Source organism: Perissodus microlepis, chromosome 20 (assembly GCF_051167445.1).
Source record: "Perissodus microlepis isolate ML-2025 ecotype Zambia chromosome 20, ASM5116744v1, whole genome shotgun sequence".
NCBI classification, from domain to species: domain Eukaryota; kingdom Metazoa; phylum Chordata; class Actinopteri; order Cichliformes; family Cichlidae; genus Perissodus; species Perissodus microlepis.
Window position 1 is genome coordinate 32,644,279 of NC_140480.1, and position 25,154 is coordinate 32,669,432.

Below are 25,154 nucleotides of genomic sequence, written 5' to 3' on the forward strand. Positions count from 1 at the left end.
CCTTCTTATAGGATGATGACATTTCAACTTCACAACTGCAGCAGGGTTTGACAGTTTATCAACACTTTTCTAGATTTCTCATCAAAATGACCTGAATCATTGTCAGATTTCCACACGTCATTAAACTGGTTAAACATAACGGAACAAAGAAATATTAATTTTGCACTCTATCGCAGGGCTATGAGAGGGAGGGTATGGAGTCCTTTACTGAATGTATTTGTTTAATTACTCATGTTTGCTTAATTTTCTTCTGCCCTCAAGTTCTCTCTATGGATGAGAGCACGTATAGTACCAGATGTGGGATTCATTTATAGTTGTTTATTATGATGATCCACTATTATCATGAATTCTCTTACTTTAGATTTAGAGTATATTTGGATCCTAAAACTCTTTTAACATCGATTAATTAAAAGTCATATTTATTTAAATAAGCAATTGAAATGTTAAGATTGAACCAAGAATGGTGGACACTGATATAAGACATGACAGAAATCAAGTGGATGGATTAATTACAAAGACTTGTAAATCTTGAATTCTTGCTCTTTTTACAAAGACAGGGACAGATTCCTATTGAGCATGTGCACTGGACTAGCTTGTTCCTGCCTGGTGAAATTAATTGTCCATAACAGCACATCCTGCCTAATGATCCTTCGAGGCTTTGATTTTTATGAAAGCTTAATTTAAACTCCAGAACAAAATTCTGAAAAACAGTTTCTCTGTGTGAATGTAAATAACTTTTTAAACTGTGAACAGGCAGCTAGCGTACTGAAAGATAGAAGATGACACCACACCATACAGCACCATTGATAAAACTCTTTATATCAAAACTTTTACATTTGTTTTTAAAAGCACAAATTCTCCAGAAACTCTTTAAACTCACTGTTACAGATAAAGATATTTCTTCACTGAACTTTATTTACATGGTGCAACAGGACTTTCTGACACCAGAACATTCACTGTCCAAACACTTTTGACATTCCTGCTTTCTTCCTTCTTTAAATGAAAATAAAATGTTTACAGCTCAAATGTTTTTCAGGTTTTTGCAGAAGAATATATAACTGCTCTGCAGAGTAGAAAGAGCAAAAAGGAAGGAAATCAGCATTATCTAAACAAAACACGATGAACCAAACTAAGAGATCAGGTCTGTTCCAAACACATCGAGGTAGAAATGTTCTGACATTAAAGCTCCTGAAGAGCACCGAGGATCAACAGAAATCCTGTTTATCTAAGTGCTGCAGGAATTAGTCTATAAACATGGAAAACTCTTTGGTAAGATGCCTGAAATATGCTTTTAAAATTCCACAGATGGTTTAAATACATATATGAACACTGAGCTGCTGAATTTTGAAGTTGAATGAGTCATAAACACGGGATTTCCAGACAAGCATCTTAACAAAAGAAACTCCAGGAGTTTCGTCACAGGAGTTTCAAAAAAGTTTTATGTTTTGGGAAGTTAAAGTCATGCATGCATGTAGTGTGTTTCTGATTTGTTTGCCCTTTTCACTGCTTCAATACTGCTCGGTGACTAGTTGGCACCGATTGTAGGCAAGTCAACATCTTCCACGCAAACTATAACAACTGCAGCAATCTGCTTGCAACCAGAGCAATCACAAGAAGGTTTTTAGTGAAGCACAGCAGACGACTGGTTTCACCTAAAAACAAAAAGCAGCTTCCAGCGGCCACTCGCCAACTGGTCGAGGGATAAACATTTGTCCCCAGTGGTTGTGGTGGAGTCACCAACCGGGCTCTAGGTCTGTACGATTTTGAAGTTTCTGATGGAGCTCGTGTAACTTTTCGTCCAGAACATTCTTAAACTTAGCAGCTTTAAACACATTATGTAAAAATATATTTTATACATAAATAGAATTTACAATTTTTAACTATTTATACAAAAGCTGCATTCAACAGGTTTTATATTAAAGGTGGGGAGATTTATCAGGTAAATAAAATAATATGATATAAGAATGATGGGAGTCCACAGTCCTGGATCCTCTTTGTTGTTTTTCATTTCATGATGCTTCAAATGCTCTCATATGGTGAAAGGTCTGATCTGCAGGCAGGCCAGTTCAGCGCCACAACTCTTCTGCTATGAAGCCATGATGCTGTTGTAGATCCAGTATGCAGTCTTGCTGAAACATGCAAAGCCTTCCCTGAAAAAGATGGCAGTATATGTTTCTCTAAAATCTGTATATACTTTTCAGCATTGATGGATACTTTCCAAATGTGCAAGCTCCCAATTCCATTGGCACTAATGCACCCCCTTACCATCAGAGATGCAGCACTGATAACAAGCCAGAATGGTCCCTCTCGTCTTTATTCCAGAAGACTTAGGATCCATGTTTTCCACTTTATCTCAGGCCATTTTAAATGAGCTTTGGCTCAGAGAAGGCAGGAGGTTTTCTGGATCATGTTCACGTGGCTTCTTGTTTGTATGTTAAAGTTTTAACCTGCATTTTCAGATGGCACAGTGAACTGTGACAGACAGGGAATTCTGGAAGTGTTCCCGACTCCATGCATGGATTTCCGTGACAGAATCATGCCTGTTTTTAATGCTGTGCCTCCTGAAGGGCCCAAAGATCACAGTAGGCCCAATATTCATTTTCAGCCTTTTTCAGAGATTTCTTCAGATTGTCGTGTGATGATGTTATGTACTGCAGATGAGACATTTTATGTTGAGGAGCATTATTCTGAAACACAGTTCATTTTAACTTTAAGATGCTTTCATTCTAAATGAACTCGTGTTTTTCTTAAAGTGGTACTATTTCAGATGTTTTGATCTGATTATCTGATTGCATGTTTTGTTTTGTTCTTTTAACGTTTCCATGTTCTGTTATAAATTAAATTTGGGTTTATGAGAGATCCTTGTGTTCTCTTTAGCGCAGGGTCCCAACTTTATGCAAGTGGTGCTGTACTACACACAGTTAACATGGTGGAAGGTGGCACAAAGCATGCAGGCTGAGGAATGTAAATATGATGGCACTGGGAACACTGGGAAGAGAAAACAAGGAAACACTAGGGAGTCATCTAGGACAGAGTTATGGCTGTGAAACAACGAATGGTTTTGTGACAGCTGAGTCAGTCTTAAACTTAATCTCTCAGAAATATAAGTGAATGTTAAGAAACCCACCAGTGTCCTGCTGTTAAATGCTCTGTATGGATGTATGGACTGATCAGTGTTTACACTTGTTATTTTTAAAGGTTCACCAACTTTAAAAAATAAATTAATAATAATAATAATGTAAATCTCAGTGTGGATGTGACCTGTGTCCGCAGAGAGGAATGTTTACGATTATACATTGAAGGCATCATCAATAAAGCGCTCCTCACAGCCACAAAGCATGCGCAGTCCTGCAAGGAATCAATCATTTAGTAATTTATAATAATAATAATAATGGATTGCATTCATAAAGCGCTTTTCAATGCACCCAAAGCGCTTTACAATGCCACTATTCATTCACTCTCACATTCACACACTGGTGGAGGCAGCTACGGTTGTAGCCACAGCTGCCCTGGGGCAGACTGACAGAAGCGAGGCTGCCATATCGCGCCATCGGCCCCTCTGGCCAACACCAGTAGGCAGTAGGGTAAAGTGTCTTGCCCAAGGACACAATGACCAGGACAGAGAGCCCAGGGATCGAACCGGCGACCTTCCGGTTACAGATGCGCTTCCAATTAGTGATAAAGTCAAACAGAACGAGAACTGAGGCAATTGACTGAGCATGCGCTGCAGCCAGGGGCACGGGAACATTTCACTATTAGAAGGGGAAGAAGTTACAGGAGAAAAATCATGAAGCCGAAGATGAAAAGAGGATGACTTCGTCTTGTTGTCGATTCTGAGGTGTGAAACGCTCAGATGGGCTCAGTGACTTCAGGAGCTTTCACAGTCACTCGACCTGAAAACATCCAGAGAACATCCTGTGGATTTAATAAGGACAACCTCAAAGAGAAAACTAACGGGAAAGGTGCAGAGACCATAGCAGTCACCAGGGGGCGCCCTTCACTGCAACTTCAGCTGCATCAATCCGTCCTGCTCTTTTCTGTTTTAAATCAAATCCAGAGGCACATCTAGAAAGTTTTACATGGGGGCGGGGTCAAAGGAGGGGCAAGAGGTCTAGGCAGGTGGCACATACCTCTGCAGGGAAGTATCTGAAAATGCCCTATATGTAAATGGAGTCAACAAAATATCCACAAAAACCTTTAAAACTATTTATTCTTTCATCATCTCTTCTAAGAAAACAAAGTCAGGGTGATTTTTTTACAAGCAAGTAGAAAAACTTTGCTCATATACTGCAAAACTCACAGGTCAAAAGTCTATGAAGGTGGCCCTGTCCTGCCCTGTGCTCGCATCTTACATATCAAAGCAGAATAATCAGAAAATCCTCACTATAGAGGACAGAGATCAGTTATAAATAAGTTAGAAAATATCTGTAAATAATTAAGACACATTAAAAATAAACTGCTGAAGGTAGAATCCATCCATGCATCCATCCTCTTTTGCTTAACCAATTCAGGGTCGCGAGTGAGGATGAGTCAGTAAGTGGACAACTCAGACCTAGGCAGAGTGACCAGGTATCCCTCCTTATGATTTACTGCACAGCGATTTTATCCCCCTCTAGACGCTCTAGTTTCCAAAAATCATCACTGCAAGACAGACCTGTCACTAAAGTCTGGATCTTATTGAATGACTGTGAAGAAAGCAGTAAAGATCATCACGGGCCTCCTGCAGTTTAACATGTCTGCATGTACGCAGCAATTCTCCACAGTGGAAACCTACAAATCACAAGCTACTCAGATGTTTGTGGAACATGAAAAACTGCCAAAAATATCTGTGTAGGTTGTGAAAATGAAATGCAGCTACGATGCAGACAAGAAAACTTTTACTGGCTGGTGGAACATGAATGTAAGAAAGGTTTTTCTCACGTGAGCTTCACAGCTGATCGATGCATCCCCACTGAAAGCCAAATGAGACTTGAACCAGACTGAGAGGCTCCTTTCATTACCAAGAAGCTCATTCAAATAAAATATGTGCTTCAAATGCCAAACTACTGTGTCACACACACTCTTTGTTTTTTACATTTAGTTTTCTGGGATCTCGTCACAATACGCACAGCCTGTGTAACCTACCAACTGTGGTGACCTGGTGACCTCTCCCTCTGTCACCACCTTCAGGACAAACTCAGACTTCATGTCCTGGAGGACCTCTGAGTGTGGCAGTCCACTCTCTGAGTGTTTTCTGGCTGCTGAGAGAACAAGATGTCAACATCTGCTGCAGGTGTTCACTCCCCAGCCGTTTACTGTGTGTGTGTGTGTGTGTGTGTGTGTGTGTGTGTGTGTGTGTGTGTGTGTAACCAGCACTAACGGCTAACGGATGCCTCTGTGAACATCTATAAAAAAAGTGTGGGTTTGCTGTGGTTTCTGATGTTTCATGACGTTCATCCGTACTGTTATTGCCTGGACCCCTCACACACACACAAACAGACACACACACATTCAAGGTGGTGGAGAGAGGTAAGGCATCTTTGGCCGGCCTCAGACCACCAACCGCCCTCTCTTTATCTCCTTTTTCCTCTCTTAGCCTTTTTTTCTGGCTCCGGAAAACCAGAAGCCTCCTGCGTTGCACAATTTCGGCCCTCAGCAAGCAGCCAGCAGGAGGCTCTGAGTGGGTGGGGGCCAGGGTGGGAGTATGGTGTATTATTGTCTGATAATAGCATATGATGCTCTGTGACAGGCTGAGGCCTCTGTTAGCACTGCTGACATCTCACTGTGGAGTTTGGGTGATAAGTCCCATTAAACCTGCGGGACTTTCGGGGCCTCCGTGACATTCAGTGACCCCTAAAGTATTCGTAACTTTGTGTTTATTTAAATGTAACTTTACATGGAAAGACTGAGATTTTTTCCATCAGTTTACATTCAATAATCAGCAAGTCAAAGCGTGTTTCTAGCAGATTTGATGGAAAATCAAAAAATGAAATCTCTCATTGATGAAGGTGATCAGACACTTTGCTTTGGCGGCTTCCTGTTGGCTTTGCTAATCCAGCACATGAAGACACACGGAGCAGAAACAACACGCTTCAGAGTGAATCAAAAGCAGACGACCGTAAAAAAAATAAAATAAAATAAAATGCAAAGCAAAAACAAAGTCAGCAGTGTTTACACTAAACAGGCTCTCTGCTTGCTCCTGCTGCAGGCGGCGATCTTTACTGTGTCTAATGACTAGGTGTATTAGTGATTTAATATTTTTGTGGTTGTTGTGCATTGGTTTTACTGTTTTTATATTGTTCTTTGTGGATGATTGTTTCAGAGTCTGTCTGTTTCCAATAAGGGGCAATAAAATAACTGACCTGAACAGTGACATCAGCACCCAGAGGTCACTCACGGTCATGTTAGAGTTTCTTATGTGATTTAAAAAAGCTCAGGCAGTTAAAAAAGAAGAATGAGTGATTCATTTGGAGATTGAGCTTTTTGGTATTTCGACAAACTGGATTATATTTTTATCACTGATTGATATTATGCACTGATTAATCTGACAAGTATTTTCTGTTTAAGTTCTAACTATGCCATCCACTACATTGCTGTGACGGCATGAACAAACTGAATAATAGTTCAGATTACATTTATTCCATTCATTAATATACAGAAAACATACAAATATAGTACTTTTTAGTTCTGCTTTGTGGATATTATAAATGGAATCCAGATTGAAGACGAAACAACAATTCTTAAGCGAGCAAAGATCCAGTGGGACTACCAGATACAAACAGGCAAAATGAAGAAGAAGAAGAAAGTGTACTTTATTGATCCCCTCTCTGCATTTAACCCATACACTCTGTGAAGCAGTGGGCAGCCATTGGGCGCCCGGGGAGCAGTGTGTAGGTACGGTACCTTGCACACAGGAGATATATATATATATATATATATACATATATATATATACATATATACATATACATATATATATATATACATATATATATATATATACATATATATATATAATAGTAATATAGTATAGTAATATATACAGTAATATATATATCTCGGTCGTTGTGTCCTTGGGCAAGACACTTCACCCGTTGCCTACTGGTGGTGGTCAGAGGGCCCAGTGGCGCCAGTGTCCGGCAGCCTCGCCTCTGTCAGTGCGCCCCAGTGTGGCTGTGGCTACAATGTAGCTTGCCGTGAATGTGTGTGTGAATGGGTGGATGACTGGATGTGTAAAGCGCTTTGGGGTCCTTAGGGACTAGTAAAGCGCTATACAAATACAGGCCATTTACCATTCATTTGTCAAGAAATGTAGAGGGAACATTATTATTTTTTATTATTACATTAAAGCTGAAAGTCTGCACTTCAAGCACATATTGACTGCTTAATGTAAAATCCCAAAACTCAGAGTTTCCCCACGTAAGGATGAATCAGATATTAATAATTAATCAATAATTGATCAGACTTTATGTTAAACTGAGTTTTTTCAAACCTGTTTTCTGGAACGGGTCCTGGATTTAAAGTCATTTCTAAAACGTTGAGTTTTACGTGTGTGAGGCAGCTGAAACTAAACCCAGGCTGTTAATGTTTATGCATTGGATCACATGAGTGATGAGTTCGTCCTGGTAGCTGTCGATAAATGCTGCTGTCAGAAGGAGGGGGGAGTGGAGGAGTGGGGACCCAAATGTAGGAGGCAAAATAAGATGTGTTAAATAACAAAAAGTGAGTCATTTATTGGGCTGGAGACAAGGTCCACAGTAAATACAGCTAACAAAAATCTAAAAACACAGGTGATCACAGAGGACGGCACACAGGAAGCAAAAACAGCAGACACGTCTGAAAAGCTTTACCCTCACAAATTTCTCTTCAAGGTTGTGCGAGCAGCTTCTGTCTGCAGAGGTTCATGGATTTATTTATTCACTCGATTGTTCTGATAATGAAGAAGAAGGTCCTGAGCTGATGTTTTCCTCTGGTGGATTTATGAAGGTTCAAAACAGAGAGAGATCAGAGGTAATGAGATCCTGAGAATCTAAACATGCACGTTTCCTGCATTACAGTTTATCTCTGACTGAATTCTGACAATAAAACCTAAACTGCTGCAGATCGTTTTACCTGCAGCATCAGGTCACCTAAAACCCGACAACGCTGCTGTCAGCTGCTGTGACATCACTGGGCTGGACCCCCTTAGGCAGCTTGGTCTCTGATTGGTCAGTTTTCCTCTTATTCTTAGTGACCACTTTCCGTTTTCTGGTTTGGATTCCATCTTTCTTCAAGGCCAGCGGGCGATTCACCTGCAAACATTTAACAAAGACTCAGCCTCAAAGTACAAGGAACACTTTCTTTGCTGTTTTACTCTTACTAGAGGAAGTACAAGCATGTGAGAGCAGAATTTTAGTTTGTAGTACCCGGTGTAGTCTGTAGTAGAGTCCGCAGGCGTTGCAGACGGCTTCTCCTGCAGAGTTTCTCCTCCACAGCGTCGTGTGCTCAGTCAGACAGTTGACACACTGAGTTCCTTTCCTCTGAATCCTGCTCTGGAATAACACACCATACTGTTTTGAATTATATTTTGAGGTAATTTAACACAATTTTCTTTTTCACACAAGATGTTTTAGAGGGAACAAGAACAAGTTTCCCACAGGAAATCTGAATTTTTCAGTAATAAATAAGAGGAAGAAAACTGGCAGGACTTTCAGTGCATGCCCCTCATCCAGCAGATGGTGTTAGATCTGTTCCTGTTGTTCAATTATTTTCTTAAGTAAAAGCCTCAAAACCAGAAGTTTTACCATCAGAATATAAATGAAGTACCTAAAGTAAAAGTATTCAGTCTGCTGAATCACATTCATCATATTAGAGGATCAGAATTACTGATCGGTTATTGTGTCACTTTATTGTTTCAGCTGGAGGTGTTTTCCATTACTTATATGGGCAGGGTTAAATATAATAATACTTAATAAGAAGAAGAAGAAGTAGCTAAAAAAAATTTAAATAATGGTATGGAGTACAAAGTACATTAAAAATTGTATTTTCAATTCAGTTTTATTTATACAGCGCCAAATCACAACAACAGTTGCCTGAAGGTGCTTTATGTTGTAAGATGGACCCTACAGAGAAAACCCAGCAAACATATGACACCCAACGAGGAAGCACTTTGGCGACATTGGGAAGGAAAAACTCCCTTTTAACAGGAAGAAACCTCCAGCAGAATCAGGCTCAGGGAGGGGCGGGGCCATCTGCTGCGACCGGTTGGGGTGAGAAAAGGAAGACAGGATAAAAGAACAGTATAACAGCATCTAAGTAAAAAGTAGTAGAAATGTGTCAATAAAGTAAAAGTACATTAAAATTGTGCTTCAGTAAATGTACTGAGATACATTCCATCACTGGTCTTGTCAGCAGAAATAAAAAGGTTTACAGCCTGATCGCAGCTGTTTTAGTGACCTGCTCACTTTTGAGTTTGTTAGTTTCATGACTGCTTTGACTGACCCAGCACAGGCGGGCGTCCGCTGGGCTTCACCTCCACTCATCTGAGTCTCTACAATGGACCTCTAGACCTTGTTTTTGTACGAACAGACCATCGGAGCAGTCCGTGCTGCAGTGTGACTGAAATTTTATGTTTTTGTTTCTGAATCTGCGAGCACGCAGGGGTCCACATGGGTCCAACTGACAAAACTGATGTCATCAAATGGTGAGCATGAAGCTCCGTGCAGACGTCCAACTTTTTAATGACTGCTTGGACTCTTTCACGCAAACATAAAGTGCACCCAAATGCCCTTTGAGCCGACTTCAAGCAGACTTCAAATAAGTATAACAGAAATAACTCATCCATCATCTATGCAGTCGTTCTGGTTTGAAACCGAATGTAACCCCTAGTTATGTGCACAAATTAGTTAACTAGCATTTAACTAATGATCTCTGTGTCTGTGCACTGCACCTGTACAGCTTAAGGATGCTGCTTGCTAATGAAGCAGCACCAGCTGCTGAATAAGCGAGCATTTGAAACGTGTTCCCTTCTAACTCGAACCAACCAAATAAAAACAGTAAAAAACAAAAATGCAAAGGTCCCGACGGCACAAACCGGAGCGAAGCATCTTTGCGTCTACGTCCATCTTTTATAAACAGTCTAGGATTTTAACCCCAACCACAATCTTTTCCTCAACCTCAGCAAATAGCAAAAGCAGAAGTAAACAAGGAGTGAAAACAAAAGTCTGCTGTGAGTGAAACCAAACACAAACCGAGCTCTCCAACGGCGCACTACACCTGCCTTCTTACACTGTTACCACCATCACTTACACATTTACAACAGCACTCCAAATAATGGTTATCAATTAGTTTCCAAAGCAATAATTAGCTCTTAATATTTATATTTTTATTCTTCGTGAACAGTAAAAAAAAAAACAACTATTACCCAAAATTAACTTGAAGTTTTATTATAAAGTGTTAGATGGTGTTGTTCGTATTGTTCGTCACTGGGTATCATAAATAGTTATGAATTAGTCTGTCAATCAGAGGAGCCACTGAGGCAGGCAGCTGTTCAGGGCCCACGCCAGTAACTTCAAACTACAATGACCTGATCTCCCTAAGAATGCCTGAGCTGGAGTTTTGATCAAACCTGATAACTGATGTGATCAATGAAAATGAAGAGGAGAAGAAGAAAAAAAGAGGAAGATGAGAAAACTTTGGCTTTAAACAGTGGTTAGCTTAGCCTGCAGAGCAGCCTGGTGTGTTTATCTCTGCAGGCTGTCACATAACTGAGTTGAGGGTGTATGGAGGGAGTCAGTCAGGACCCCACCGGTACACTGTAGACCAAAGGAACTAGTAATTATGGCATAAATATCTTACAACCAGCCAGCTTGGTCCTGGCATCATTACTGAAATAAACCTGGTCTCTTCCATTTCTACAGTTGCTGGTTTACTCTCTGTTTTATTGGACACCAGTAACAGAGTGAAAACTGCCATCTTGAACAGTTTTCTCTAGTTCACTGATGACAGCTGTGTCTGCCGGGGCTAACTGCCAAAGCTGTGAATGCTAACTTATGAAACTGAGACGCAAAGAAATTTGGATGTGTATGCTAAGGTACTCTGATTACTCTGATGTACTGGTGTAAATTATTGTGCTGTGTGTACTTTATTGTCCATTCATCCATTCTCTTCTGCTCATCCTCATCAGGGTCACCCATCCCAGCTACCACAGGGCAAACAGAGAGACGACAACCGCTCACACTTGCATTCGCACCTATGGGTAATTTAGAATGTGAAATAATTTACTACATCCCTTCATTAAGTTTTCTCAGAATGATTAAGTTTCTGGCACCAGCAGGAAAGAGAAGGGTTTGGTCCAACCTTTAAATGTTAACTATAGATTCAGGATTCCACTTTTAACTGATTATACTGTATGTACAACGTGCTCTGAAGAGTCCCCATGACAGGACGTCATGTTCCCGTTTGTCATGTCAGTTCAGTCATCAGAAACAAAAAAATGATCTTTGAAAGTGATATACTTTCTCACTTATATTACTATTTATAATGTGAATTTCTGCCAAAGGCCCCAACAGACACCAGAATCATCAATGACTGCAACTTTGCAAGAAATTTTTATTATATAAAAGATAAATTAATATAGATACAGATGCCTGTGAGGGACTTAAATAAAATTAAAACAATAATGTAAACTTCAAAAAAACTCTTGATATATCCATATAAAATGTTATATATAAAAGTCCTACCTGCTGTACAGTGTAGAATTTTAATTTTCTGATGCTCATTTTAAATTGGTGCAATATTATCAATAAAAGACGATTTTCTAATTAAAACGTTAATACAATTTTTCAAATACGTGTGTGTCGTCTTACAGCTCGTCTCTTCGGTCTCAGCAGCGGTGTGTTGTTGGCTTCCTGTCCGAGGCTGCAGGTGTTACACAGGAGTCGACCTGCAGCGTCTCGCCTCCACAGGGGGGCGCTCTGCGTCCCACAGCTCACGCACTCGCGCTGCTCTGAGCAAACGATGACAAATTACACATCAGCACAAAAGACACACACACTGATCTACTAGCACAGGCAGGTAATTACTCACCTGGTCCACATCCCTGCCCCCAAGACAGACTGTCAGGTAGCATCCAGTCACCTGCAGAGGGGGAGGAGGGTGTGTACAGGTTGCCATGGTAACTGTTACATCCAGGTGTTGAGGAGAGGAGGTGGGTGGGGGATGGAATCAGAGCATGATTACTATACAAGGATGAAGAAGATGGAGGTGGGATGTAAGCAGGGTTCGGTGACTGACAGCTGGAATCATTCAGCCAGAGGCAGGGGCTGAGGAGGAGCGAGGGAGGGGCCTCTTGGGATGTGCATGGTGATTGGAGGAAAGTGTCCGAAAGGACAGGCCCCACCTGAAAAGAGATCATATCAATGTAAGAGAAACCTGCATCTGACATCTAACAGATCAGCTCATATCAAAACTACCGCAGGCTCCCTGACCCCTGAGGAGCCCGGCTGTGGGGTCAGTGACCTAACAGAAAAGGCGTAACAAGAATAAATAAATATATCATATATACATCAATATAAATCAACTAAATATCAGATGAGGAAACTTTGTTATGTTTGATGAAGGTCAGGCGCTCTGGACGCGTCACAAAAGAAGAAACAAATAATTTCCTGTAATTACTTTTAAAATGTTTTTTTTTTTCAGTTACGAGGCCTCAGAAGGCCTCGTTCTTTGAGGAATATCAGGAATTTTTGTAAGACCAGGGCCCCATTCATCAAACCAAGCTAAGCTGCAACCCCTTTAGTGCCCGGGTACCATCTCTGATACACACGTTTTTTGGGAGTTTTTGAGACATCTACATCATCAGTGTGATTTTTTTTCCCCTGAAAAGCCTAAATAAATTGCACAATACTTTTTTAAACATTTTTTTAAATGCCAGACGTTGCAAATACGATACAAATGTAAAGTCATATGCGGAAATTCAAATTTCAACTAATTTGTCAGATGTTTCAATAAACTCTCCATTTTCAAAAAAAATTCAATCTTCTTTCAAAGAGCTAAACGTGTGCATAAGAATCACCAAATAATTTATGGCGAGCCAAAGTCGCCAAATAACATTTTCAGGACGGCACTTTTTACATCTGTACAGGTAAAAGCACATTAAAGCAAAAACATTAACTACTTTTTCAGAAGAATGGTAAATGGCCTGCATTTGTATAGCGCTTTACTCAGTCCCTAAGGACCCCAAAGCGCTTTACACTACATTCAGTCATTCACCCTCAATTTGGCAATGGCAAGCTACATTGTAGCCACAGTTGCCCTGGGGCGCACTGACAGAGGCGAGGCTGCCGGACACTGGCGCCACCGGGCCCTCTGACCACCACCAGTAGGCAACATGGGGTTAGTATCTTGCCCAAGGATATTTGGCATGCAGCCAGGAGGCAGCCTGGGATCGAACCACCGACCTTCTGATTAGTGGCTGACCTGCTCTGCCACCTGAGCTACAGCTCTGAGAAAGTAAACCCCACTCCATATGTTTATTGAACATCAGATTACATACGTCTATACTTGTACTTGATTACATTTTGACTCCATAAGCAGGAATATAATAAAAAGACTCTCACCTTCGTACTGAAGCTTGTTTCAGATCTGTTGGACGTCACAGCAGAAGACCAATAAGCTAACGGCAAATAGTTTGACATCATCGCTGAATTTCTAAGAGGAGGTAAGAAACATTAAAGACTGAGTGAGTGCCCCCTCTAACACAAAGGATCACTGCTCTATTTTCTGATGGTACTCACAGAGGCTGAAGAGCTTTGAGAGCTTTAACTTCCTCTGAATGCTGCTCTGGGGTCTGAAGGAGGGCGACCAGGAGGAAGAGGAGGTGTCTGACTCCTCCTACAAATTCTTACCTGGGTTTTTTGAAAGGGATTTTTTTTTTTTTATTGAAATTTTGAGTTTTTACATAGCTGTTATCATTTAGTGCTGTAAACATGGTATAATAGGAGATCACTGTCAGTCCACTGGAGTCCAGGTTCAGCCCACAACTGGCCTCAAAAACACATCAAAAAGTAAAGAAAAGAAAAAAATTCTTCTTCTACTTTTCCTGGTCTGCTGCTCCAGTTGTGGACGCTCTAGTTAAACATCGCCACACACAGTACTGATGTCAGTGTGTATACAAATAATCACTAATCCACAGGTTCAGTCTGCTCTTACACTCCGTTTCAGTCAGTTTTTTTTACTCTTGGTTCTGTAAGATGTCAGTGAGTGCATTCTTTGATATGGTCGTCTCAGGCACACAGCTCACGCTGTAAACACATCATTATTTTCAAGATTAATTCTCAGAAATTACATATTTAAAGGGAAAAAATGGTCAGGAACCAACCCAACTTCTCCACACTTTACTTTAAATAAAACTCACAACATGTTTCATAAACAGAACAGAAACAAATATTTTTAGAATGAAAATCAGCTTGATTTTGTGGGGTTTTTTTTAAATTATTCCATCCTTTTACCAAATGGAGACCCAGTGGAGCTAAACATTAATTCTTTTTAGTCGATAAATTCAGTGTGTGGAAATTTAACTGTATTAGGTCATTTTCTCACGGTTATAAGTGGTTACAGAAGAGGTTCAGGCTCAGGAAAGTCCGTCAGAAATCTTCTGTGTGAGCTAAAGTTCATAAAACAATGAGGATTCAGTCTGAAGGAGAGGATTTAGCAAACCAGATAATAAATAAATATATAAAACAAGATTAACTGGTATAAGAGCAGCTGAGAGATGGTAAAGATCAGCGGTCAGTTCAGAGGCAGGAAGCGTATCCCTGTATTAGGGCAGGGTCTACCATACTGTTCTGCAATGGTAGGTCCACTGAGAAGTCAGTGGGCGGAGCCTGGAAACGTTGGCGGGGGGGTCGCCCTCCCCTTTCAGGGATGGGCAGCTCTGAGTGGTGAGCAGGAATTGGCGAAGTGAAGAAATATGGATGGAGGAGAGCCTGCAGTAAGGAGGAGAGGACAGGGAGAGCACCGATCAGGTTATTAACCTTTATCTGAGTGATAATGGGTGATAAACAGACCACAGTGATCAGGGAAAATATAACGGCTATGTCCCAAGAAATGATTCTTTATGTAAAAATGAGAGGACCTCTGACCGAGCCCTGAGGAACTCCGTTTTTAAACTTAAGCTCTGCTTCAGGTTTCTTACCTGTCTGGCTGAGCAGCGCTGTTTAGATGGATACACCAGGAACTTATAGAGCAGGTCCACTGCCTGAGGGGGCGTGTCAGGGATGATTTCCTCCAATGGGATCGCTGGATTCTCCTTAAAGGTGATTTTATTGTAATCTGGCAACTCCACTATCTCCTGGAGACAGACAGGAGAGGGATTAAAATGTTTTAACCAGTTTCACAGCCATAAAAGAAAAAAACAAGACAAAATTAAACTGCATTATTTTACCTCAGCCTTCAGATAAAATCTCACACAGACCACAAAAATGTCACCAGACTTCAAACAGTTGTTGGTTTTTAGAGTAAATTACACAGGATCAATTTTAGGTCCAATTTAATTTCTCTACATATTCATCATCATTTACTGCTAGTCTACTGGATTTCCTTTCATCTTAAACTAAACATTTTAAATAAAGCTAACTGGAGACCAACCAATATTTCAGGCAGATGATTGCAGGCCTATCACATATAATAATATACTGATGATGATTATAATGTAGACTATGCACTAAAAAACACTATTTTAAAAAATAACACATTTCGTCTTTTTAGCACATTTAAATTTAATGAACGTGGATATCGGCGGATATTTATATGCACTATGTGCAAAGATGAAAGAGTAAACACTACCACTGAGTGAATACATGTGGAAATTAGGCATCCTCATTGTGTTTACATTTTCTCTTTTATATAAAAGGCAGAATGTGTGAGATGATACTTTGATATAAAGCTTAATAGTTTAACCTAATACAAAAATATCCCTAAGAAAATGAATGTATATTAATGTAACGTCCCCTGAAGTGATGGAAAAACCAGTGTGTGTCTTACAGGCCAGCTGTCCTGAGTCGGGGTTCCCAGCACTCTGAGGACACAGCAGAGCTGCTCGATGTCGTTCTCTCCAGGAAACAGAGGAGACGAGTTCAACAGCTCCCCAAAAATACAGCCGACTGCCCTAAAACACATACACAAGCACTCACACACGGACTAAACAGTAAGCTGTGACTTCAGACTGCTGCTGCCCCCTGCTGTTCATCTCTGATCACTGGACCCATTTACACCTGAGCAGGAACTGTGAACACTAACAGAGTTAGAGTGTACTGAAGCTAAAGCTTACTCTTTCTATGTTACATGGTCCCATGTTACATAGTATGTTAAAGAATAATATATAATAAAATACGCTGATACAGGAAAAGAATACAAGCATGCACAACAGCAACAAAAGCATCCAGGTTTATTGAGTAAAAGCTAAACAGCGGAGGATTCACAGTAGATAATCAAATCAAATCAAATTTATTTGTATTGCACATTTAAAGTCCAAAGTAAACCAAAGTGCTTTCCAGTAAAACCATGATACAGATAAAATCACAATATAAAATATGAATTACAGATATAAAATAATTACATAATATAAATGCAGAGCCAGGTGAAAAATCACACTAATTAGCCTCGAATGCCAGGTTAAACAAGTACTATGTAATGTAAATCTATATAATGTAATGTAAGCTATAATGGTCGAACAACAGCAAAAAAATAATAGTGTGGGCGCTACTTTTAGCAGCATTTTCAGGGTTGTACTTACCACAGGTCGACTCCCTCGTCGTACTTTCGGGCTCCGTACAGCAGCTCAGGGGCTCTGTACCATCTAAACACACACAGTGGTCAAATGTAACTGAGCACATTTACTGCACATTACTGATAAAGTACTGATGTCCAGTTGAAAGTGGTGATTATTTTAGAATGAACTGAACCAGCAAGTCACATGACATGGCGACTTTAACATGATTATTATTCACTGGCGTAATGAGCACCTCAAATCTGAATATGTGAATCTGTTCTGTGACACATTTGTTCACCAGTCGAGCTTTAAAGCAAGTCTGAGTGAATATTTAAAGTATCATCTGACTGCATTTTACATGTCACCACATGGATTTTTCCCAGCAGCACTAAAGCTAATGCTGTGTTAGTGCTACTTTACTTTATAGAGCCATTTTCTGTATTACATTCAGCCTTTTAGATACTGCATTTTATATGTAATAAGTATTTCTTATTTAATCTCATCCTATCATATTTACCTGGTGGCCACCTGGTGGCTGTACAGCCTCTCTCCCTGCTCGCTGAATAGCCGGGCCAGACCAAAGTCTGCAATCTTCAGGTGGCCTGAGGAGCTGATGAGCAGGTTTGCTGGTTTCAGATCCTGCAAACACACAAACGTCACTTTATAATGGTTTGATTTATTTTGTTAAAGCAAAAGAAACCCAAACTCTCCACATATTTCCCATATTTTCAGCTTTTCATTTATTATGAATAACCAACAGTATTTAAATATCCTTGTATGTTTAAGTGTTGCTTGTTACAAACGCAGGATTCACTGAGAAAACAGTCAGATGACTCATTAATGATAATAACTGTTAGCTGCGCTCACCCGGTGCATGACATTGTTGTGATGCAGGAAGGCCACGCCCTTCAGCAGCATCATCATGTAACTTTTGACCTGTGCAGGGGTCAGAGGGCGCTGGGAATTCCTGATGACCTCAGAGAGGTCAGACAGCATGAAGTCGAACACCAGGACGAAGCCCGTGCCGTGAGGAAAGACGTCCTTCAGCTTCACCACCTGAGGAGGAAGTCACAGAAAGAAGTCCTGCATCCCTTCAGACTCCAGACACTCTGCAGCTTCTTATAATTTTCTCATATAGCCTAATCTCCTTTTTATTAACATGTCTGTTATGCTTGGCTCTGTTCTTGCTGCTCTGCTTTGATTGTCTATGTTTTCTATGTACTAATTTTTGGTTGCTGTTATATCTTGTTTGTGATATCCCCCAAGCCACCAGGGGAGCTGGAGTGTATCCCAGCTACTATAGGGCGAGAGGCAGGGTACACCTTGGACAGGTGGGCAATCTGTTGCAGGGCTAACACATAGAGACAGACAACTATTTGTACTCACATTCACACCTATGCGCAATTTAGAATTACCAATTAACCTAACCCCACTAACTGCATGTTTCTGGACTGTGGGAGGAAGCCAGTGTACCCGGAGAGAACCCAGGGAGAACACGCAACCTCCACACAGAAGGGAGTCGAACTCATACACAAGACCTTTTTGCTCTGAGGCAGCAGTGCTACCCACCGCACCGCTAAACACTAATCAAATTTTAAGATTAAAATGACTCGTATCTGTAAAAACTCTGCACATTCACTCACATGCTCGTTGTCCTTGATCTCCTGCAGTGCTTTAATCTCCCTCAGAGCCTGGTTCGGAATGCCGTCTTCCAGCCTCCTCAGAGCCACTTTCTTCAGAGCCACCGTCTCCCCTGTCTAATACACAAGAACATTTCCATGTCACATTTCTAAGCCGCTGAGGTTAGACTCCAAATTTAATGCTGATCGGATTACACAAAGAAAAGGAAAAAAATAAATAAATGAGGTAAGATGCAGACATAAAAGCACCAGTCCGTCACCTCAATATGTTTGGCCTTGAAGACTATGCCATGAGCTCCTTCTCCTGTCCGACCCAGAATATTGTACTGCTCCATGTTTTCATGAGCGTGTAAAACAGCTTCAGTTAATCTGGATTTAATCTGGTCACAACTCTCACTGATTTTTTTTTTTAATTCATTAATAATTATAATTGGTTTGAAGTAAACCCCCAATGATGTACAAATTAGCTCCTTGGAGCAGAAAACCAGAGAGAGGAACGCCAACTTCGAACTTCACTCAAAAATTAAGCTGTTCACAATGCTGCGCACGTTTGCTCAATAAGATACAGTTATTAAACTATTATTTTAAGCCCAGTAAAAGTTTAAACCGTTAACTTAAATTCGGCTTGTATTACATATGCAACAACAAACAGCTGTAAAGAAAAGTCTCTCAGAAAATAAATCCCGAGACAGCTAGCTGTTGGCTAACGTTGCCTTGGCAACGTCTTAGCTCCGATTATCCAGCTAAAATTTTAAAACTTGTTACTGTTTAACTTCTGCTGCCGGATTGACACGCACGCTTGTTAAGAAAGAAACTACAAAAACGACGATATGTAATTTTTTAATACGCATTTTCATTTAGGACGTTTTAATAATTGTTTCGTGTTACAGTAGCTACAGAGCCGCCCGTGGTCTGCCATGTTTGTTTACAGTGACGTCATGAGACAGGACCGCCATAGAGCCAGAGCAGGTAGAAAGCATTAGGCAGAAACAATGTTTTATTTTATTTTATTTTTGATTCTTTTTTGTTGTTGTTCTTGTTTCATTTTTTAACGTACAAACTAAACAATTTGACTTGAACATTTCATTCGATTAATGATTAAAAAGCAATTTTGGTTTTTTCCCCCTAGTTTATAAAGCACGTCTTTTGAACTGTATAGAGATGTACTTGATGTGTCTAAAATTTATAATCTGCTCAGGCAAATCCTTCAAATTTCCCTGACCGACAGACAGACTTTTTTTAATCCAATTGGGAAATTTTTGTTTTACAGCAGCACGATAAAGAATAAAAATTATTCACTCCGTACTGGTATTGTACATAACGAAAAAGGCTTTCTATTCTAGTATATTAAAAAAAATAAAGTAAGGCCTTTTCTGAGTTTCCGAGTTTATGCTATCATTAGTTGACAAGCTTTTGCTGTCATTTTGTCTTTTCTGTTCTCACAAAATCTATTCTTTGGGTTTCTTTGGAAACCCGGAAGTACTTGTTCACAGTTTCTTCCCATCCGGAGTAGAGTGGCGTGTTTACGTCCTGTCTTAAGCATGCTAGCCGGAGAGTTTGGTGTCCAGAAACATTAACGTTTACGACAGAGAAATCGGGTAGTTGGCAGCTGGACTTTATCTGCAGCTCAACCGGATGTTTTTTCTGTTGTTTGTAGCTTCTTTTAAAGAGAAGACAGTGAAGAAATGTCTGCTCCCGACAATGCCACAGCTAGACCTAACGTGGACCAGAAGGTGCTGCAGTATGAAACCTTCATCAATGAAGTCCTGAAGAGAGACTTACAGTAAGAAGACGCTACCGCTGATGTTTGAACACAGTTTATTATGTCCGTACAGAAAGCTTTATTCAGTTACAGAACTTTAAAAACTAAAGTAAAAGAAATGTAATCTGTAGTTAAAGTAGTGCAAAATACTTGCGTAGATATATATAGATATGAACTCAGATTTTTATCCTGGCAGACTTTGAGCAGGTAGTAGAGGCGATATGAAGGTCAATGAGGAGTGACTACAAATTAAAGTAATTTAAAGCTTAATTAACAGCCTAATAAATGTCAAGTCTCGCAGCTGCTGATTGTATAATAGTGCTGGTGTCATTTTTGGTCCCCCTCCGCGCCTTAATTACTTGCAGACTGATTATTAAATACTTACACTCACAGGTCACTTTGTTAGGAATACCTGCTCAACCCAAATATCTCATCAGCGATTCATATGCCAGCAACTCAATGCATTTAGGCATGTAGACGTTGTCAAGACAGCCTTTGCGTGCAATGTGTTTTTAATACAGTGGGATTGTCATACATGTCACTGCTGTGCCAGCACTGCAACAACTGGGTCAACAAACCAGACAGAACTGGAGCGTTTTGACCACACTAAGAGGAAACATCTTAAATACCGTACTGCTTCACATTCTGCAGCCAGTACTGCAGAGCAGAGCTCAGCATGAGCTAACAGAGTGCAAAGCACATCCAGTTATGTTAATTTACAGCTTTATATTGTTATTCTTGCACACTGTGACACTAGAGTAGCTTTGCATGATTCATAGTAATCATGCAAAGCTACTAATTATTACTAAAATAATTTTTTTTTGCCTTTGACATGACCGCTGTAGCTCCTCAGACAGCAGGTGGGTGGGCTATATTGGGGATATCTCTTCTCAATGACATCATACAGATTCAAGACTTGGAAAAGTATTTAGAGGAATCTAAGGCCTTAGCCTTTGGTTCACATGGGTTACTTGTACATGCACAGACCCGACTGGTTGTGTTTAATGTGAACACTGAGAATTTTATTAGGGTGTAAGAAAAGAAATACAGAAGTTACTTTGTACAGTTACAGAACAAAATGGTGCAAAAATCGAAAAACTACACGTAAGAAGGAGCTCAGTTATATAGAAAGGATACAATAATGAGCTTGAATCTGTTGTAAGCACACATGTGTGATGGATAAGAAGGGTAGATCTAATCTTACAGGTATTTATGTGGTTCTTCAGGTTGGCATCTGACCGTTTGGTGACACAGACTAAAGAGCTCAGGTGTCTGAAATGCTGTTTGGTGCTTTGAATCAGATTTTCTTGGCGTGTTTAGGCTGTTTGAATTATTTTGGTCCATCTGAAGGCGTTAATGTTCTCTGTAAATCAAGTGACGGCTGTCGTTTGGCAGGAAGGTGGTGGAGCAGAGGGATCAGGTTTATGAGAAGATCTCTCAGTACCTGCAGCTGAAGAACACCATACAGAGTCTGCAGGTAAACGCACACAAAATGTATTGTGTTATTTTGAAGACCTGTAGGTTTTTCAGTTTAGAAAAGAAGAGATTTCCACATTAAACTGGAGATCGTTGTAGTGATTCCCAAGTGTTTGTGCTGGCTGTCATTCTCTGTTAATGTTAAACGCTTCAGTCTGCTGGTTAATGAGCTGCAGACTGAACTCTGCTGATACAGACATCTCTCTCTGTAGCTTCTCTGTGTGAGCTGTTTCTGTAATTCAGCACACTCTTCTGTGAGGAAAGGTGGAGGAGCTTATCGCACCTCCATCAATACAGCTGAGCCTCACTGCAGCTGTTTATCCAGCAGATCAATACGTGTGGCTCATTAGGCCGAGAGCTGTGAACCCAAACCTCCATCGTCTGGATCAAAGAGCCTGAAACTACTGCTGGAAAATCAAAACATTCAGACATTTTACCTCCACTGTTCAGATATTTGAAAAGATAATTTTGTTTTTATTTTATTTAGAGGATAGAAGTTTTAATTTTAGTTTTCAGATATTTTTAAAATAATTTTCATAATCATTGATGTCTGTGTAGGTTTTCAGTCATCCGGATCATGGTAATCTAAGGAGCTTGGAAAGAAAAGCGAATCAACTTCTTTAAGTTTCTTGAAGACGTTTCATCCAAGAAGCTTCTTCAGTTCTAAAACCAAACAGTGGAGAGTCCCAGGTATTTAAGTCCTAGTGGGAGTTGTCCCATAAGAGGGTCGTTGACCGACTATTGATCGTGTGCCTCATCACACACCTTGGCTCATGTGATGTAATATTTTGAACTCTCCACTATTTGGTCTTAGAACTGAAGAAGCTTTCCAGATGAAACGTCTTCAGTCGCTTTTCTTTCCAAGCTCCTTACATATTCACTGATATATTTTTCTGTAGAAACCCGTCCAAACAAGCCAAACTCATTCAGTCTCTTTTCTAACTGTCATGTCATGAACTTTAACCTCTAACATGCTAACTGAGGCCTGTAGATGCTGAGATGTAGTACTTTTTTCTCTGAGCTTGGGCCGCCTGTTCCACGAGTGAATGAAAGTCACACTCTTCTATGTGTTCCTGCAGGAGGCGGGCTCTCAGCAGCTGAAGACTGACGTTGATCTTGGCTGTAACTTCTACGTTCAGGCTGAAGTGTGAGTTGCTGACACACGAAGGTCATCAGCAGCTGTTCTGCATTCAAACAGGCAAAAATGCTGCATTTAGGCTAATGAAATGTGCTGCGAGACTCCAGAGAGGCCAGAGGATCCGTGCTCTGTGTTTCCGAGAGGAATTCACTTCCTGTTTAAACTCAGTTCTCGTTTTCTTCTCCTCCATCAGCGAGGACTCATCCAGGATGTTTGTGGCCGTCGGTTACGGTTTCTTTGTGGAGATGACTCACGACGAGGCTCTTAGGTTCATCGAGAAGAAGACGAGTCAGCTCACAGCGTGAGTTCATTGTCACTGTAACACTATTAAGATTAAAAGTAGGAGAAAAAAGCATAAAAATTTAATTGTTTCAGATATGTTTCAAATGAAGGTCAGGATTTCACTTTGTTGTGAAATTATTTGAAAAAAATATGTTAGAACTATTTATTTTGAAATGTCCTGATTTTGTTTTTAGATATTTTTGGTGGGTTTTCTGAACATCTATGATTTTATTATTAATTTTATCTTTAGATATTTCGCAAGTATTTTTTTCACACTTAAATTTTCCAGTTTAAAACATTGATATTTTTGTTGTATTTTTTTCTGACAAATTCCTGTTTTTATTGTACTTAAAAATAAATTTTTATTTGTTTTATTTATTTAGAATTTAGAATTATTGGAATTATTGCTAATTTTTACTAATTATTACTAATTTGTCTATTACTATTTTTTTTTTTTTATATATCTTTTGTAAGATGTTTTTTTTTTTTTTATTATTATTATGATTGATTATTTTTTTATGATTTGTTGTTGGATACTAATGTCTATTAGCTAGCTCATGTTAGCTCTTTGCTAGCACTGTCACTTTTTCTGAATGAGAGATGCTAGCCATGCTAACCCTGTGTTTGTGTTACAGCTTCACTGAGCAGCTCACAAAAGACTCTGCCAAAATAAAAGCCCACATCCGCATGGTGCTGGAGGTCAGTTTCTTCTCAGGCGTATTATAGGACAGTTTTTATATGATAATAGTTTCTGTTGGGTGCAGGAGTTTTCCTCTGGCTTATACTTAAGTACTAAATAACTTGTTACTCATTTCTGAGGATTTTACAGTCAGTGAAGTTTGAACATTGAACTGGAAATAAAAAGTTTTACCCACCTGATGAAAAATAATCAAGATCAGATTTGATTATGTTCAGTTAAAAACTGTTTTTCAGTATTTACTGGTGACAAAAGGGTTAAAATAGTCAGATTTATCTGATTTATGATCAGATGTTAAAGAAGCAGGTAAAGAATCTGATTGGCTGCTCTTTTCTTCTTTATGTCAGGGTTTGAGGGAGCTGCAGGGCCTGGGCGACCTGCCAGAGAGCAGAAGCGGAGACGTTTTTTAGACTTTCCCGCCTGACCAGCTGCAGAGGACGGGTTAACGAAAGCCGGCTGCTGATGTCAACTGTGTGTTTTGGGAAAACCGGTTCGAGGAGAAGGAAAGACTTCAGGACTAAAGCCTGAAAGTCGTCACAGAGCTGAAGAGGAGGATTAGTGCCTGAGCCTTCTCAGAGTCAAAACTCACAGTCATGAAACGCGTACACTCGACGTGACTTTGTGTCTTTGTGAAACTCGTCTGTTGAAAATCAGAGAATATTCCTGTTTTTTGTTGTCTCCAGTGTCACGTTGAAAAAGGGGCTGCTCAGAGAGGATCCTGCAGCCTCTAAACAGACACTTTCAGTCAATGTGACAAATTCAGGTTCAAACAAACCTGATCTCATAGGTTGAAAACAATGTGACAGGAAGTGAGTGATGTTTCACTGTTTGGAGTTTGAAATAAATTGTTTTGTGAAAATGATCCAGACAGCTTTCCTTCCTTCGGTTTGTTGGACCTGTGCTCAAGGTGTTTCCTGGGTTTTCATAGAAATTCTTTGGATGTTTTACTGAATCTTTATTGAGGATTTCACTTTTTTTTTTCCCTGACTAGCTGTTTTCTAAAGTTCTTTGAGAATGATGTGTTTATTCAGGTGTTTCAGGACTTTTAGCATCGTCCAGCCTCCTCCTGGAAACCCTGCTGAGGCTGATCCGACACCAGGATGGGTCCACATTAACGGGTGGATACTCTACTCTCCTGGTTCTCTCTTGAGCCATCTTGAAGTTTTCTCATCTGTTTCAGTGGTAATACAGATGTCTGTTCTCCTTAATCTTCTCTTTAATGCCCAACAAGTTGAAGGCTTTAGACACAACACCTCCTCATCCGGCCTCCACTGGGAGACACTTTGCTCTCCATTCAGCTTGCTGACAGCCGGCCTCTTCTACGGCGGTCAGCCATCCTCCAGGAGTGGGGCTGGTGACTCCCCTTTGCCAAACACGATGTGTCTCTGGTTTCCACAGTTCGGTCCAAGTTCATGTTCTCTTTGATCCTG

At 40.2% G+C, this 25,154-nt stretch overlaps 3 protein-coding genes across 5 annotated transcripts; 1 reads left to right on the forward strand and 2 right to left on the reverse strand.

Moving 5' to 3' along the window:
- Positions 1 to 7,692: 7,692 nt before the first annotated feature.
- Positions 7,693 to 14,244, reverse strand: LOC146364978 (erythroid transcription factor-like). 3 transcript variants are annotated; one of them, XM_084917815.1, is made up of 6 exons: positions 13,755 to 14,244; positions 13,578 to 13,668; positions 12,046 to 12,358; positions 11,826 to 11,965; positions 8,385 to 8,510; positions 7,693 to 8,270 (listed from the first exon to the last, which is right to left on the reverse strand). In XM_084917815.1, the coding sequence occupies exons 2-6, from the start codon at positions 13,656 to 13,658 to the stop codon at positions 8,109 to 8,111; spliced, it is 822 nt and encodes a 273-aa protein (XP_084773941.1). In that variant the 5' UTR covers positions 13,659 to 13,668; positions 13,755 to 14,244; the 3' UTR covers positions 7,693 to 8,108. The 3 variants fall into 3 exon arrangements, with proteins under 3 accessions (XP_084773941.1, XP_084773940.1, XP_084773939.1); XM_084917814.1 differs by having other exon boundaries at positions 7,693 to 7,948; positions 8,092 to 8,270; positions 13,578 to 14,244; XM_084917813.1 differs by having other exon boundaries at positions 13,578 to 14,244.
- Positions 14,245 to 14,339: 95 nt separating this feature from the next.
- On the reverse strand, positions 14,340 to 19,301 carry cdk20 (cyclin dependent kinase 20). The gene is made up of 8 exons (XM_084917811.1): positions 18,630 to 19,301; positions 18,373 to 18,486; positions 17,597 to 17,785; positions 17,247 to 17,368; positions 16,754 to 16,816; positions 16,003 to 16,126; positions 15,155 to 15,310; positions 14,340 to 14,945 (listed from the first exon to the last, which is right to left on the reverse strand). Exons 1-8 carry the CDS (start codon positions 18,702 to 18,704, stop codon positions 14,754 to 14,756), a joined length of 1,035 nt encoding a protein of 344 aa, XP_084773937.1. The 5' UTR covers positions 18,705 to 19,301; the 3' UTR covers positions 14,340 to 14,753.
- A 566-nt stretch (positions 19,302 to 19,867) lies between these two features.
- Positions 19,868 to 24,586, forward strand: uxt (ubiquitously-expressed, prefoldin-like chaperone). Its single transcript, XM_084918179.1, has 6 exons — positions 19,868 to 20,152; positions 21,527 to 21,608; positions 22,687 to 22,754; positions 22,939 to 23,046; positions 23,663 to 23,726; positions 24,072 to 24,586. The coding sequence occupies exons 1-6, from the start codon at positions 20,055 to 20,057 to the stop codon at positions 24,132 to 24,134; spliced, it is 483 nt and encodes a 160-aa protein (XP_084774305.1). The 5' UTR covers positions 19,868 to 20,054; the 3' UTR covers positions 24,135 to 24,586.
- Positions 24,587 to 25,154: the final 568 nt, after the last annotated feature.